The 15,566-nt window shown below is 38.8% G+C and overlaps 1 protein-coding gene across 3 annotated transcripts in view; it reads right to left on the bottom strand.

The window, feature by feature from the left end:
- The window catches only part of BTBD1 (BTB domain containing 1), a 45,059-nt gene that overhangs the window by 20,186 nt on the left and 9,307 nt on the right, over window positions 1-15,566 (bottom strand). For 2 of the 3 annotated variants that reach the window (XM_024117408.3, XM_024117407.3), the window contains exons 2-4: window positions 12,793-12,949; window positions 8,715-8,820; window positions 2,872-3,069 (exon numbers count right to left, since the gene is read on the bottom strand). In XM_024117408.3, coding sequence (XP_023973176.1) covers window positions 2,872-3,069; window positions 8,715-8,820; window positions 12,793-12,949 — 461 coding nt within the window. The remainder of the gene's footprint in view (window positions 1-2,871; window positions 3,070-8,714; window positions 8,821-12,792; window positions 12,950-15,566) is intronic. The other variant, XM_028494847.2, reaches the window with a different exon arrangement.

Here is a 15,566-nt window from a genome sequence, read left to right as displayed (position 1 = left end):
GGACATGGAAATTAAAAAACTAATCATTGCAATAACATTTAAGAAGTAAAATACATAAGGAATAAACCTACCAAAAAATATGCAAGACCTCTACCAGAAAACTCAAAGTATTACTAAGAAATTTTAAAAAGACTTAAATCAATGTTCATTGATTGGAAGACTCAATATTATAAAAATGTCAATTATCTCCACACCAATCTATGGATTCAACACAATTCCAATCAGAATCCCATGACTTTTTTTGGTGGAAACTGACAAGCTAAAACATTTATGTATATGAAACTACCAACACAAAAGACCAAGAACAGCCAAGGTAATCCAGAAGAACAAAGCCAGAGGATTTTCACCACCAGATTTCAAGATTCAGTTTAAAACTACAGAAATGAAAACTCCACAGAATTGGTTCAAGGATACACAAATATAACAGTAGAGCAGACTAAACATTCCAGAAATAGATTCATTCATATACAGTCACTTGATTTACAACGAAGTTAGCACTGCTGTGTATGGGGGCAAGGATAGTTTTTAATACATAGTCACGTGGGGAACAAAAATGAACCTTGACCTCTACCTCACACCATACACATGTGAAAAAAACACCACAAAAAATAAAAACCCAACTGGATTACAGACCAAAGAGTTAAATGTAAAACAATGAAGTTCCTAGAAGAAAACCTAAGCGAATATCTTCATGACCCTGAGGCAGGCAAAATTTCTTAAGACATAAAAAGCCATCACCTTAAAGGAAAAGACTAATAAGTTAATTCATTAAAATTAAGACCTTCTATTTATCAAAAGACAGCATTAAGATAATGAAAAGACAATCCACAGACTGGGATATTAGCTATAAGTATATACATTATATGTATCTATAATATATTCTGGATACAAGTCTTTTGTCAGATTATATACATATAATGGAGAGGATGTGAGGCAACTGGAATGAACTCTTAACTCTCTTAGTTTGGCAGTTGAGTGTGAACTATTACAACTATGATGGGCAACTATTTGGTAGGATCTACCAACGCTGAACATATGTACACTCTATGACTTTGCAATTGCACTGCCACCTGCTCAACAGAAATGTTCACATATGTACACCAAGTGAGAGGTATAAGAATGTTCTTAATGGCCCCAAACAAACAACCCAAATGTCCAACAACAGTAAAATGGATAAAGAAATCATGGCACATCCATTCAACAGATTACACAGCAATGAAAAAGAATGAGCTACTGCCACACACAACCACACAGATGAATCTAACAGACATAATGTTAAGAGAAAGAAGCCACACACAAAAGAACACATGCTGAATGTATGACTTCCTTTATATTAAGTTTAGAAACAGACAAAACTCATTTACAGAAGCCAGAAAGTAGTCACCTTTGGAAGGGAGATTAAGGACTAGGAGGGGCATGATGGAGACTGGTGGGGTATGGTAATGTACTTTAAATTGATATGTGTGGTTAAATAGGTGTGTTCACTCTATTTGTTCACTTTATTATGTATATGTTATATTTTAATTTTAAAAGTTTACAAAGAGAAAAAACAAACATTGATTCTGACCAGCAAAAACAAAAACAACTTGTGAGAATACTAGAATATATATATAATAAATCAAAAAGAAAAATTTGGGGCTTCCCTGGTGGCGCAATGGTTGAGAGTCCGCCTGCCGATGCAGGGGACACGGGTTTGTGCCCCAGTCTGGGAAGATCCCACATGCCGCGGAGTGGCCGGGCCCGTGAGCCATGGCCGCTGAGCCTGCGCGTCCGGAATCTGTGCTCCGCAACGGGAGAGGCCGCAACAGTGAGAGGCCCACGTACCGCAAAAAAAAAAAATTGAATACCCCAAAAGAATAAAAGTCATGAATGAATACCCAGAGAAAACCATAATTCAATAAGACACATGCACCCCAATGTTCACTGCAGCACTATTTACAATAGCCAGGTCATGGAAGCAACCTAAGTGCCCCTCAACAGATGAATGGATAAAGAAGATGTGGTGCATATGTACAATGGAATATTACTCAGCCATAAAAAGGAACAAAATTGGGTCATTTGTTGAGACGTGGATGGATCTAGAGACTGTCATACAGAGTGAAGTCAGTCAGAAAGAGAAAAACAAATATTGTGTATTAACACATATATGTGGAACCTAGAAAAATGGTACAGATGAACCGGTTTGCAAGGCAGAAATAGAGACACAGATGTAGAGAACAAACGTATGGACACCAAGGGGGGAAAGCGGTGGGGTGGTGGTGGTGGTGGTGGGGTGAATTGGGCAATTGGGATTGACATGTATACACTGATGTGTATAAAATGGATGACTAATAAGAACCTGTTGTATAAAAAAATAAATAAAATTAAATTTAAAAATTCAAAAAAAAGAAAAAATACAAATGGCCAATAAACGTAAGGAAATATAATTTTAAACCATTATGAGATTTTTTTTTTCTTTTAAATCAATCTGGCCATGACTTAAAAGCAGATGATACTCAATGTTGATATGGGAAACAAGAACTGGTCATTGAACTAAGAAACATCAACCCTAAGAGTCAGAAAGATCTGTCATTGTAACTTTAGGTAAGCCACTTAACCTCTCTCAGGTTCAGTTCTTAAACCTATAAAATACCATAGAATTTTTATATATTTATAATATGCAAAATATTTAAAAAGATATAAAATACATGTAATTTTAAAATATATAAATATATAACCTACAATATTATCTTGAAGGGCTATTAGGAGAATTGAATGAAATTATACACACAAATGCACATACATAAACAGCTTCTTTTCCTGTCTCACACAGGGAGACTGACTGCCCATTAAAATAGTTTCAAGTAGATTTTGGACAAGTTACAGCCTTACCGGCTGCAAACTCCTCAATGGTCATCAGCGGGAACCGGATCAAGGACAGCGCTTTCCCTAGAACTTTCTGTTTGTTTCCAAAAGTCACAGGCAATTGTTGTCTTTGACATTCCGCTTCTGCCCACCGTACAACAGCTCCAAAAAGTCGACTTTCTCTAATACTAAGAGTGTCTCTTTCTAGAACTGCACAGAGTGTGTCTACAGGTAAAATACAAAAATATGTCAAATTAGGAATATTTTGCTCTTTAACAAAATACTGACAAACATGCTTATATAAAATTTTCAAATCTCAATAAAAATAGGATACTTAAAACTATAGACTCTACACTTAAAAATATTAAAGAATTAAAGGAATTAAACAGCAAAGTTTTCTTTAAAAAATTACTATAAGGTTAACATTCAACTTATTACTTACCATACATGGAAGCTTAGATACAGTATCTCCTTCTATATTCATGCCATTCAGCAAGCAAACTCAAATATTCAGAACAAGAATAATAAGTAAGTCAGAGAAAAAGGCTCCCAATCAGTAATGAACAAATTCGTAAAGTCTACAGATTACAATTCATTCGTTAATTCAGCAAATATTTCTTATTGACCACTCACAATGTGCCAGGCACTATTCTAGACACCGAGGATACATCATTAAACAAAAAGTTAAAAACTCCTTGCCTCATGGAGCTTACATTCTAATGGGGGAAACAGATTCAATAAACATAAGTAAATTATACTGTGTTACATAATAAATGTAGGAAAAGATAGCAGGGTAAGGGGAATCAGAAATGCAGCTTAAAATAGGATAGTTTGGATAGGCCTCACTTGAGTTAAGACCTGAAGGAGGTCGAGGGGGGTGGGGTCAGTAGGCCAAACACACCTCGAGAGAAAGAGCACTCCAGGACTGGCCAGTGTGAAGGCTCTCTTATGAGTGTGCCTGGCATATCTGAGGAACAGCCAGGTCAGTGTGGCTGGAGGAGAGTGAGCAAGAGGGAAAAGTAGTAGGTGACGAGGCCAGAAACATGGTGGGAAGCGGGGTGCTATCATGCAGCACCCTGTAGATCATTTGGCTTTTACTTTGAGTGAAAAAGGGAACCCCTGGAGGGTTTTGAGCTGTGACATTTTATGTTCTAAAACGACCACCCTGGCAGCCATGAAGAGAAGTGACAGTAACGGAGGCAAGAGTGGAAACAAGATCAATTAGGAGGCTCTTGCGCTGATCCAGGTCAGAGGTGATGGTGGCCTGGACCAGGCGGAAGTGGTGAAAAATGATCAGATTCAGGGTATACTCTGAAAGGAGACTGGAGATTTCCTAACAGATTGGATATAGGGGGTGATAGAGAGCTTGAGTAAAAGATAATTCCCAGGTGTATAGGCAAAGCAATGGAGGGATGACAGTGGCATCAACTGAGATGAGAAAGACTACTACGTGGAAGCAGGGTTGGGGGTGGTGAGAGGGGAGATCTGAAGCTTAATTTTGGACATATTAAGTTTGAAAGCGCTATCTGACATCCAAGTATAAATGTCATGACCGTAACTCAGGCCCTCACTCAGAATCCTTTTCCCTCTTATCATAGGCAAAATTTAAATAGGCTGAGTTATTTTTAAACTACAGTAGACCAGAAATCAATGAAAACATTAAAATATAATTAAATTGCCCCCCCCAAAAAAATGCCCAGAAACACACACCTAAGAAAAATTTATTAAAAACAAAGTTCTACTATGCAATGGTCTACACATTCATACCAGAACCAAATATTTGTTTAATAACAAACATAGGTATCATTACAGCAAAGATATCACAGTCCCTGGAACATAGAAGGGGTCCAACAATATGTTAAAAATGAAGAGGTTAAACATAATTTTTTTAAAAATCAAGCTTTTTCCTTCTCTTGTAGCCGAGCAGATGAGTATAAACTAAGGTCCCAGGAAACCTTTTCAAAGATAAATGAATGTAAGTCAACATACCTCTATACTTGTAGGATTAGGAATATACCATGACCATAATATTTAATCATTCAACAGAAAAACAGACAACTTTGAACCTACATTTCTCTACCTTGTATGCTAAAAACTTCAGTAAAGGTAAACATAGAAACTTAAAGGCTAAAAAACAAGCAAATTATATGCCCCTGGCATAATGCAAATTAATTCTGTTCTATCAATGTGACATATTATCTTTTTCCTTTGGCAAAAACCTACAAAAGAGAAACAGTATCTCTCTACTTGGAAACATATCCCTCTGGAGCACATATTCAAATGCCAGAGGAGAAAAAGCATCCCCAGAATCTAAAATAGCTATTAAAAAAAAGCTCCTGAAGCCAGGTCTTTCTTTCAGATCCTAGAATTCTCTTTCATTCCCAATTTTTAACAAGTACATTTGTGACAAACTAGACTATGAGGTGAAAACACATAGGTCCTCTATTGATAGATGTGTTATAATAAGAAATGACAGCTGCAAGCCTAATAAAGATCATAAAAACACACAGGATTATATTTATAAACATCATACAATACTGGGTTTTAATACAAATCACTGCAAATCAAATCAAGTCAAATCAACAAATATTTATAGGGTTTTCATCCTGTGCAAGGTACCTACTTCAAGATTCCCAGGATCCAATGGCATGCCTAATGGAGGAGCTATTTACAAAACAACTTCTCGGAGTGAGTCACCCAGATGCAGGCAGTATTATTTCAAATAACAGTAGACTGAAGTGGAGCACTTGATAGCTCCTTAAAGGGAAGGAAACTAGGATTAAGCAATGTTTCATTACCAACGTGGGCAGTGCTTAGGGATCTCAAACATCCAGTAACTCAACAAAAATTCAATAGCACACAACGTGCAGGTGCGGGGTGGGGGAGCCAAATCTGCCCTTCAGGATAACGCAAGAAGAGCACAAATCCTTCCCAAGGTAATGTGCAGCAGACAGGCAAACTAAGAAAGGGATGTTATTGAAACAGGAATATATTACATTTCATGCAAGAGGGGAGGGTAGCAGTTCTTAAGAAAGAGTTATAATTTGAGCCGAGAAATTAAGACTGAGTGAGAACTAGCCAAGGTGCGAAGGAAAGGCAACATTCTAGACATAGCCAGTCAGCCCAGTTGGTCAACAAATATTAACTGAACACATACTATGTTCTACTACTTTCAGTGCTGGAGATACAGTGGTAAACAAGACAAAGTCTCTGCCTTTAAGGAGTGTACAATCTAGGAGGAGAAGGTAGACAATCAATATATATATATTCAGACAAAGACCAAGATAAGATTTTCAGAGAGTGATACATATTATGAGAAAAATAAATCAGAGTAATAGAACAGGGATTGTTTAGGGGACTGTGGTACTTTACGTAGGCGTGAGATGGCCCGTCTCAGGTCTTGTTTAACCTGAGATCTGAATGATTAAAAGGAGGTACCATACAAAGATTCACGGGGAAAAGGATTCCAATCAGAAGGAACAGAAAATACAAAGGCTCAAAAACACTGAAATAACTGTGGCCAGTGGATATGGAACATAGTGAATGAGAAGCAGAATGGTAGGAGACAAGGTCAGATACAGAAGGAGGCAGGTAGTTACTGCCAGCTCTTTACAAAAATTCTGTTTTCTCTTCTTCCTGGGATGTGAGTAGTCTGCATCTCCTAGCCTCCCCTTAAGTTAGGTGGGATCTGGTGACTGAATTCTGTCCAATGAAATAAGAGGCAAAATGAGGGTGCCATTTCAAGGTCAAAGCTTTTAAGATGTGGGTATTTTCCTTGCCCAGGACTTTTCCCATCTGCTAGCAAGATACAGATAATAAGCAGGCTGTAGGAAATGGCAGAGCCACAAGATGGAAGAGAGCCACTCACTGGTCGGGAACACTGCCTTGGACTGCTGCGTGAGTGTGAAAAAAATTTCTATTGTGTTGGAGCAGTGTGCATTTTGGGGGTTTATTTGTGCAAATGTGTTGAACTTGCATTTTGGGGTCCATTTGTTACCACAGCCAAGCCTAGCCTACCCTGACTAATACAAGGCTTGATCACATAGGATCTTGTAAGTTTTGTAAGGAGTTAGAATTTTATTCTAACCGCAGTGGGAAGACACTGGAAGCAAGGATGTGATACAATCTGCTGCTGTGTAGAGAATGGACAGTATGAAAGCAAGGGAGAGTGGAAGCAGGGAGACAACAGGAGACCACAGAGGTTATCCAGGTGAGAGAACAGTGGCTCCGACTAGGTGGGAGCAACGGATATGGTAAGAAATGGTCAGATTCAGGATACCTTTGTTTTTTTTTTTTGGCTGTGCTGCGCTGCTTGCAGGATCTTAGTTCCCTGACCAGGGACTGAACCTGGGCCCCGGCAGTGAAAGCACCGAGTCCTAACTGGACTGCCAGGGAATTCCCCCAAGATACATTTTGAGTGGAGAGCAGAGAGCATGTGCTGATAAACTGCATGTAGGGCATGAAAGAAAGACAGTAATCAAGAATAACTTCTAGGTTTTTAGTTGTGCATGGTGGTGTCATTAGGGAACAATGAGGAAAAAATTGGAAAGGAACAGAAAAGATTTAACAGGGAGTTGGGGGAAATCAATGGCTCTCTTTTAGCTGTGTTGTTGGAAATGCCTATAAAATCTCCAAATGAGGGCTTCCCTGGTGGCGCAGTGGTTGAGAGTCCGCCTGCCGATGCAGGGGACACGGGTTCGTGCCCCGGTCCGGGAAGATCCCACATGCCGTGGAGCGGCTAGGCCTGTGAGCCATGGCCGCTGAGCCTGCGCGTCCGGAGCATGTGCTCCGCAACGGGAGAGGCCACAACAGTGAGAGGCCCACGTACCACAAAAAAAAAAAAATCTCCAAATAAAGATGTCAAGTAAATAGTTGGGTATATGAATTTGGAGCCCAGAAGAAGATAAGACTAAAGATAGATATTATGGGTTCATGATGGTGGTAATATTTTAAGTCATAAGCCTGGATCAGCTCTCTCTGCTCTCCTACATGACAAAATTCAAACTCCTCAGCCTGTCACTGCACTGTCCTCCACAAGCTGGCTTTCACCTGCCTTGCACCGCCCTTCCTCTACACACACTTCTTCGTGCGGTTCCACTTGCCTCTAATGCCCTCCCCTCTTCATTAACCAAATGCTATCCATTCTCTAAGGCCCATGTCAGAACCTTCTGGGTCAAGATTTTCCTAACACTCCAATGTGAGGTGCTCTCTTCACGTTCTGGATTTGCATAGTAATTATTTTCTACGTATCTAGTTCAGAAAAGGCGAAAGTCACGTTTTGCCGTATGTCATCTCTTCTATTTAATGTCTTAAATCTTAATTTTCACATATTTGTTCCCTGATTCTCCAATTAGATGATAGTTTCCTTAAGAAAATGCACGTTACCCTTCTTTGTATTTCTTATAGGACCCTAGTATAATGCCATGCATATGGTGAGCATTCAATGAATATTTGTTTGATTTGCCATCTTTTTTTTTTTTCTTTTTTTTTCGGTACGCGGGCCTCTCCCGTTGCGGAGCACAGGCTCCGGACGCGCAGGCTCAGCGGCCATGGCTCACGGGCCTGGCTGCTCTGTGGCATGCGGGATCTTCCCGGACCGGGGCACGAACCTGTGTCCCCTGCATCGGCAGGCAGACTCCCAACCACTGCGCCACCAGGGAAGCCCCGATTTGACATCTTTTAAAAGGCAATGAGGTAGTTAAGACTTTTAGGAATACTTCAGCAAAATAAAGAAAGCAAAACTCTTAAAGAGGTAGACTTAAATCACTTGGAAAACCCACAAATTTAAAAACAGCTTGTCTGCCAACAAGGCTGACTAGTAAGGCATTACTGTACTTAAAAGGTAACATTTTAATTCACAGTGAACTTACCTATATCAATATCAGTAAACCCTTCTGCACTTATTGCATCCATCGTGCTTTTGTCTATTGTGTCTAGACAAAGACTAGCAAGCTGAGGTTCATCAAATAATCGAGCCTAAACATATAAAAAGCTAGTTATTTTATTTTCATAGTTATTTTACCTTCAGGCTGTACATATTCAAAGTTAATACTGTAAACAATTATAATTGCTAATTATATAAAAACACATACTTAAAATACAATTATAATGTCTATATGTGCTTAAAACTTTTCATTCCACAATCAGAAATAAAAGCTAAAAGCACAAATGCGCTGCTGAGATAACAATTAATTCATATTACCACTAACAACCCTGTTATTTTTATTTTCATATGCCTATATATGCATTGCCTTGTTTCTTATACATCACTTATTTTAACCTTAATGAAACACTCTAGGTTAGATAAGGCAGACATTATCCCATTAAACAGATGAGGAAACAGAGGCTCAGAGAGGTATACTGACTTGCCTAGTTACATCTAGCTAGTTATGCTCCAAAGCCAGTACTTAACTCAAAGTCTTAAGATCTTTTCACTAAATGGTAATATCAATTGTCAAGCATACCAGTACCAACAGATCAGATTTTTTTCTTCCATTTCCTGTTTTGATTGGGGGAAGAGAATAAAGTACAAGAATTGTAGAGCATGAAAGTTCTGGGAACCTAAGCAAAAACTAGGCCTGACAACAGAGGAGCAAATAAGTAAATTCACATGATGGAATATCACACAATAATGAGAATGAACGATCTACAACTACACACAACAATATGAAGGAATCCCACAAACTTAATGGTAAGCAAAAGAAGGTACTGTATATATTGAGCAAAAGAGTATACAGCTGACCCTTGAACAACTTGGGGGTTAGGGGCACTGACCCTCTGTGCAGTCAAAATCCACATATAACTTATAGTTGGCCCTTTGCATCTGAGGTTCCTCCGTATCCTTGGATTCAACCAACCACTAATCATGTAGTGCTATAGTATTTACTATTGAAAAAATTACACATATAAGTGGACCCACAAAGTTCAAACCCGTGTTGTTCAAGGATCAACTGTATACTGTATGATTTTAGCAAAGCTAATCTAGGCTTTAAGAAGTCAGAAGTCAAACTTACAATATGTGCTTTATCAGGATGCATATTATAATTCAAAAAAACAAGTTTAAAAATGGGCGTGTTCAAACTCAATTGAAATTTTTTAAAAACTGTAACACTGAAAAAGGAGAAATGAAATTTTTAAAAAACCATAACACTGAAAAAGGAGATATGATGATAGGTGTGCCAATGACCAATTTTCCTTCTGGCCTAGGGTCAGCTCTGTTTACATTTAATAGCATGGACAAAACAGAAGTCTACTGTCTGTACTTCAGTTTTTTCAATTGGCCCAATAATGCTTTTTATAACACACTGTTCCTTCTAGCATGGGATCCAGTCTAGGATCATAGTTTTTGTATTTTTAAAATATGAAAAATAGTACATTTAAAAAATTCTAATGTCAGCAGATATTTTAACTGGCCAACTCAGTTTTTATAGGTGAGTTAGTGTTCACGTAAAAATTGATATTTTACTCTAGGAAAAACAATTTTTGGTAAAAATTATTTAATTCAGAGTAGCAATATTTCAGTCACTGAGATACAGTATCAAGTTTCCTTTAGAATCTACTGCTGCTACTTCAGAGTAAAATAAAATTTCTCCTAATTTAGTTTGAGTCTGACATTACCTGATAAAATAGCACTATTTTTAATGATTGTATCACTTCACAGAGTGTTTTTCCCTCTGTAATCTATGCTGGTACAGTATACTGGCTCTTTGTTTTAGAGGGAAGCTAGCATAGGTCCTCTCAAGTAAATGAACATGCTCAGTTCAAATGACTCACTTGGCAGGGACAAGACATTCACATGACAATTTGTGGGCTAATTCACATGACCCCACCATGAAAACTTTGGAAGTAATGTTGAGTTCTAAGACCAATAAGACACTGAAAAGTTTCTTTTTCTCAGTGACATCTGTTAACCCTTGCTACTCAAAGTGTAGTCCAGAAGCACCAGCATCATCTGAAAGTCTGTTAGAAATGCAGACTCTCAGGCCCCACCTTGGCCTCCTGAACTAGAAAGCGTACTTTAATTGTCAAAGTTTAATTTACTGGTTTCTAAATTTTTTTTTTCTTTTGGCCATACCGTGCAGCATACGGGATCTTAGTTCCCCGACCAGGTATGAAACCGTGCCCCCTGGAGTGGAAGCGCAGAGTCTTAACCATTGGACCACCAGCAAAGTCCTATTGGTTTCTAAATTTTATGACTGAATTTAAAAAAGAGTAGTTAAGTGACCCTCTCTACACACAACAAAACTCTTTAGACAATAAAGAATCTTATGACTATCAACTTCTTTATTGGATTTTCATCACAAATTCAAAAGAGGAAAAAAATGCAGGGAGACATCACTTATTAGTTATAGAATCTTGGTCAAGTTATTTCACCACCCTGTGCTTCCATTTCCTTGTCTATAAAATGCGGATAAGAAAATCTTCACCCAGAATAGCCACATCTCCTAAAGTTATTGTGAAGATTAAATGAATTAATGCATACAAAGTATTCAGAATGGTACCTGGCACACAATACTCACTCAATACATTTTGCTATTATTATCATCGATATCACCGTACCTTACTGGTTTAAGGTTGAGACCTCACTTTTACCACTTGCTGTCTCATGTTATATAAGATATTTACCTCTTTATGCTTCCATTTCATCTTTGAAATGGGGATAATGATAATAAACAACAGCACAGATGTAATGAGGAGTAAATGTGATAATATATACAAAGGGACTAGCTTAGTGTCTGGCATACAATATATACAGACATGGAGTTCTGTGATTATGTCTAAGAAGAGGTGACATCAGCATGTTCTTTCTTCTATAACTATAAATACTTAATGGCCAAAGATTTTTTAAAAAAATGCCATCAGTCATTTTTGGTATGACAAAATGGATGTAGAACTGGGAAACTTGAGCTCTGGGCTCTGGCCCCACCTAGCCTGTTGTGAGACTTTGGGCAGGTAGTTAACTAGCCAGGTTTTAGATTTTTCATTTGGAAAATGAGATGGTTAAGCTAAGGAACAGCCATGATTATTTCCATTACTAATATTCAGTAGGATTATATATTATCAGCTTAGACTTTCCTCCCCTCATTTTAACTTGCTTAACTCTGTGAAGACCCTATCTCCCCAAAAGGTCCTATTCTGAGGCACTGGCGATTAAAATTTCAACACATGAATTCTGGGAACACAATTCAACCCCTAGCGCAGGGTTATATAGACTAGTTTAGGATTTTGAAAACAAATTTGTAAAAGGGTATCATAACATTGTCTAAAAAGAACAACAACAATTTATTTATATCTCAAGTATGGAGCTCAGATTACAGGCATTTAACAGATGCTAAATAGTATAAATTAAAGACTGGTTAATGATTCCATAGATGTGTTCAGTTTGTAAACATTCATCAGACTGTACACTTATGATATGTGTACTTTTCTGCATGTATAGTATACTCAGTGAAAACTTTTTAAAATGTCAATGTAAGGATAGTCTTAAATTCTAACTCCTCCAGAAGTGGGTCAGCAAGCTTAAAGATGGAAGACAGTAAATCTTACAACTTTTCTGGACTTGAAATATTCAATCTTAATTTCAGACCCAACGCAAATCAAGAACAAAGATGTCCAGAAAGCTTCATGCTATCATACTCTCAATCATAGCAGGAACAATGCTGGATACTAACCTCAACTCCAATCCTAAACAGTTATATAACTTTGAGTCATAATGCCCTATTTATATAAGGCTTCAGTTTCTTTACCTATTATATGATATATTAACTCTAATTTGCTTTTCTATTCTAAAATTATATGACTCTGATGTATTTCCCTGAATGATACAAGATTTCATATGCTTTAAAATAATAATCTAAGACTAATTCTCCAGGAAACAGTAAATATTCATATATAGTTGTACCCAATTTTTAAAGCTAAATGATACATACCTTAGCTACATTTACTTACCTGAGTAAGTAACATAAAGGCATTATCTGCCCTCAGATGTTTGGTGAGAAATTCCACACAATGTGCTTCCAAGGCTGGGACTGCATATTTCTTAGCAGTATAAAGAGTGGTCATAACTGTTTCTGGGCCAATTTGAACTTCATCTGAATACAGAAATCTGGGAAACAAGTGGAAATTGCAGAGATGGTCAGTAGGGTTTTAGATAAGCAATCCATCAGAGTTAAACCTCTGAGGAATATTTTAAAAGATAATGAGCAAAGTGAAAAATAACTTGAAAAGTACATCAGACTTTCCAGGGCTACAGGGCATGTGCACACACATCACCTCATTTTATTCTGACTCAATCCTGAGAGGTAGGCAGTGTCCATTTATAGAGGAGACTAAATTTAAATGAAGATCATGGGATCTTCATGTCTCCAAGTCAAATTTTTAGAGGTCTTTTAGCACCTATAGCAGCTTAGGATGAGTGGTTCATTTATCTCTCCTTCATTAAAGGATGTTCATGTAAGCAAATCTACAGATGGCTTAAGTTCACATCTCTAAATGTCAAACATCCATTTACTTCCTGATAATGGTGTCTTCTTATTCTGGGCATCTTTTAACCATTCTTTGTTATCCCAGAATTAGCATTATGACCAAAGACTAGAGTACTGGGGCTTTGGAGGAATAAAACAGTTTAATAGTATATTAAATGACCCCATATTGCTATGTGCTTTTGAGTATTTAGATCCAACTTTGTTTCAAAATACTATCAAACCAATACCTCCTCCCCCACACTTCCCCCGACCCCGGTTGGCTGCTTCTAACCGCTAGGTCACTAGATAAATCAGATTCTTAGAAGTGCAGATAAAGCATAAGATTCTCAGAGAAGGCCTGGGCAGTTCTTGCTGAACTATACTGAAGCTTCTGCATATCCACTTCAGGGCTCCTCTGTGGTTCCTCAGGGACCTTTGTGCTTACTGTCCAGTTCTCAGCTACACTCAGGATGGCTGAGGGTGCTGGAGAAATAAGGCATTAAGAACAAGTATTTCATTTTTAGCAATACTAAAGACTTAGAAAGAACACTTATTACACATATTCCCAGGACCCAAGTCGTAAAATAAGAATTTAAGAAAACCCATTAGGGGGCTTCCCTGGTGGCGCAGTGGTTAAGAATCCGCCTGCCAATGCAGGGGACACAGGTTCGAGCCCTGGTCCAGAAGATTCCTACATGCCACGTAGCAACTAAGCCCGTGCGCCACAACTACTGAGCCTGTGCTCTAGAGCCCGCGAGCCACAACTACTGAGCCTGCGTGCCACAACTACTGAAGCCCGCGAGCCTAGAGCCTGTGCTCCGCAACAGAAGAAGCCACTGCAATGAGAAGCCTGTACATCGCAACGAAGAGTAGCCCCTGCTCGCCGCAACTAGAAAAAGCCTGAACGCAGCAATGAAGACCCAACACAGCCAAAAATAAATAAATAAATTTATTGGGAAAAAAAAAAACCCATTAACATCTTTCAGAACACTCTATACAGTAAAGTGAGGAAAGGAAGTTCTGTTTCATGTCCCTATCCACTGCTTTTCAATTTCTTTTATTCTGGTGGGCAGACTCACCGCCCAAGATGAAATTCTAGCCACAACTACTGAGCCTGTGCTCTAGAGCCCGCGAGCCACAACTACTGAGCCTGCGTGCCACAACTACTGAAGCCCGCGAGCCTAGAGCCTGTGCTCCGCAACAGAAGAAGCCACTGCAATGAGAAGCCTGTACATCGCAACGAAGAGTAGCCCCTGCTCGCCGCAACTAGAAAAAGCCTGAACGCAGCAATGAAGACCCAACACAGCCAAAAATAAATAAATAAATTTATTGGGAAAAAAAAAAAACCCATTAACATCTTTCAGAACACTCTATACAGTAAAGTGAGGAAAGGAAGTTCTGTTTCATGTCCCTATCCACTGCTTTTCAATTTCTTTTATTCTGGTGGGCAGACTCACCGCCCAAGATGAAATTCTAGCCTGTTACATCCCCTTAACATCCCACCCTAACCAAATGCTGGCATTCCACTAATAATATCATTATCCTTACAACTACCTCCAGTGGAGGCTGTGCATTCTCATACTTCCCTATGTCTCAGTTCAAAAGTGAAGGTTGCTTGTTTTCAAGATTACACTGTTTTCAAACATTTTTGCAAAAACCTTTCAAGTCAGCCATCTGTATCACCCTCATAATAATATTTAACGTCACGTGCCACTTGGTGATGAGTACAGGGAATGAAAAAACCACTTAGTCCCTTACAGTCAGGGGTAGGGAATGAATAAAAAGGAGAGAGAGAAAATGAACATTTGTTGTGTCGCTACCATCTGACAGATGCCAATTCATTTAATACTCCCACAAGAAAGGCAGGTGCTGCTACCTGCTTTTTAAAGATGGGGAAACAGAGGCTGAGGAAATGCAAGAGCTGTCTACCATAACACGCCATTTCTGGGCTTCTGGCTGCTCTCGGTGCTAGACTATCAGGCCCGTCAGGTGAGGGCTGTTTTAATTTGCCTGGACTCAGGGAGAGATGGCTTGGGTTTGAGCCTATTCCATCTCCTGACAGCTATGTGACTTTAAACGAGTTATCATTGTGTTCCTCTCTGAAAAGAGATGTGGATAACAGTATCTACTTCATAATGCTCTGGTGAGGATTAATATCAGTTAAAATACGCAAAGTGTAGGGCTTCCCTGGTGGCGCAGTGGTTGAGAGTCCGCCTGCCGATGCAGGGGACACGGGTTCGTGTCCCGGTCCGGGAGGAT

The sequence above is a fragment of the Physeter macrocephalus genome, chromosome 11 (assembly GCF_002837175.3).
Source record: "Physeter macrocephalus isolate SW-GA chromosome 11, ASM283717v5, whole genome shotgun sequence".
Classification (NCBI taxonomy): domain Eukaryota; kingdom Metazoa; phylum Chordata; class Mammalia; order Artiodactyla; family Physeteridae; genus Physeter; species Physeter macrocephalus.
Note: the sequence above shows the minus strand (reverse complement) of the source record. Positions and strands in the feature narration are given on the sequence as shown.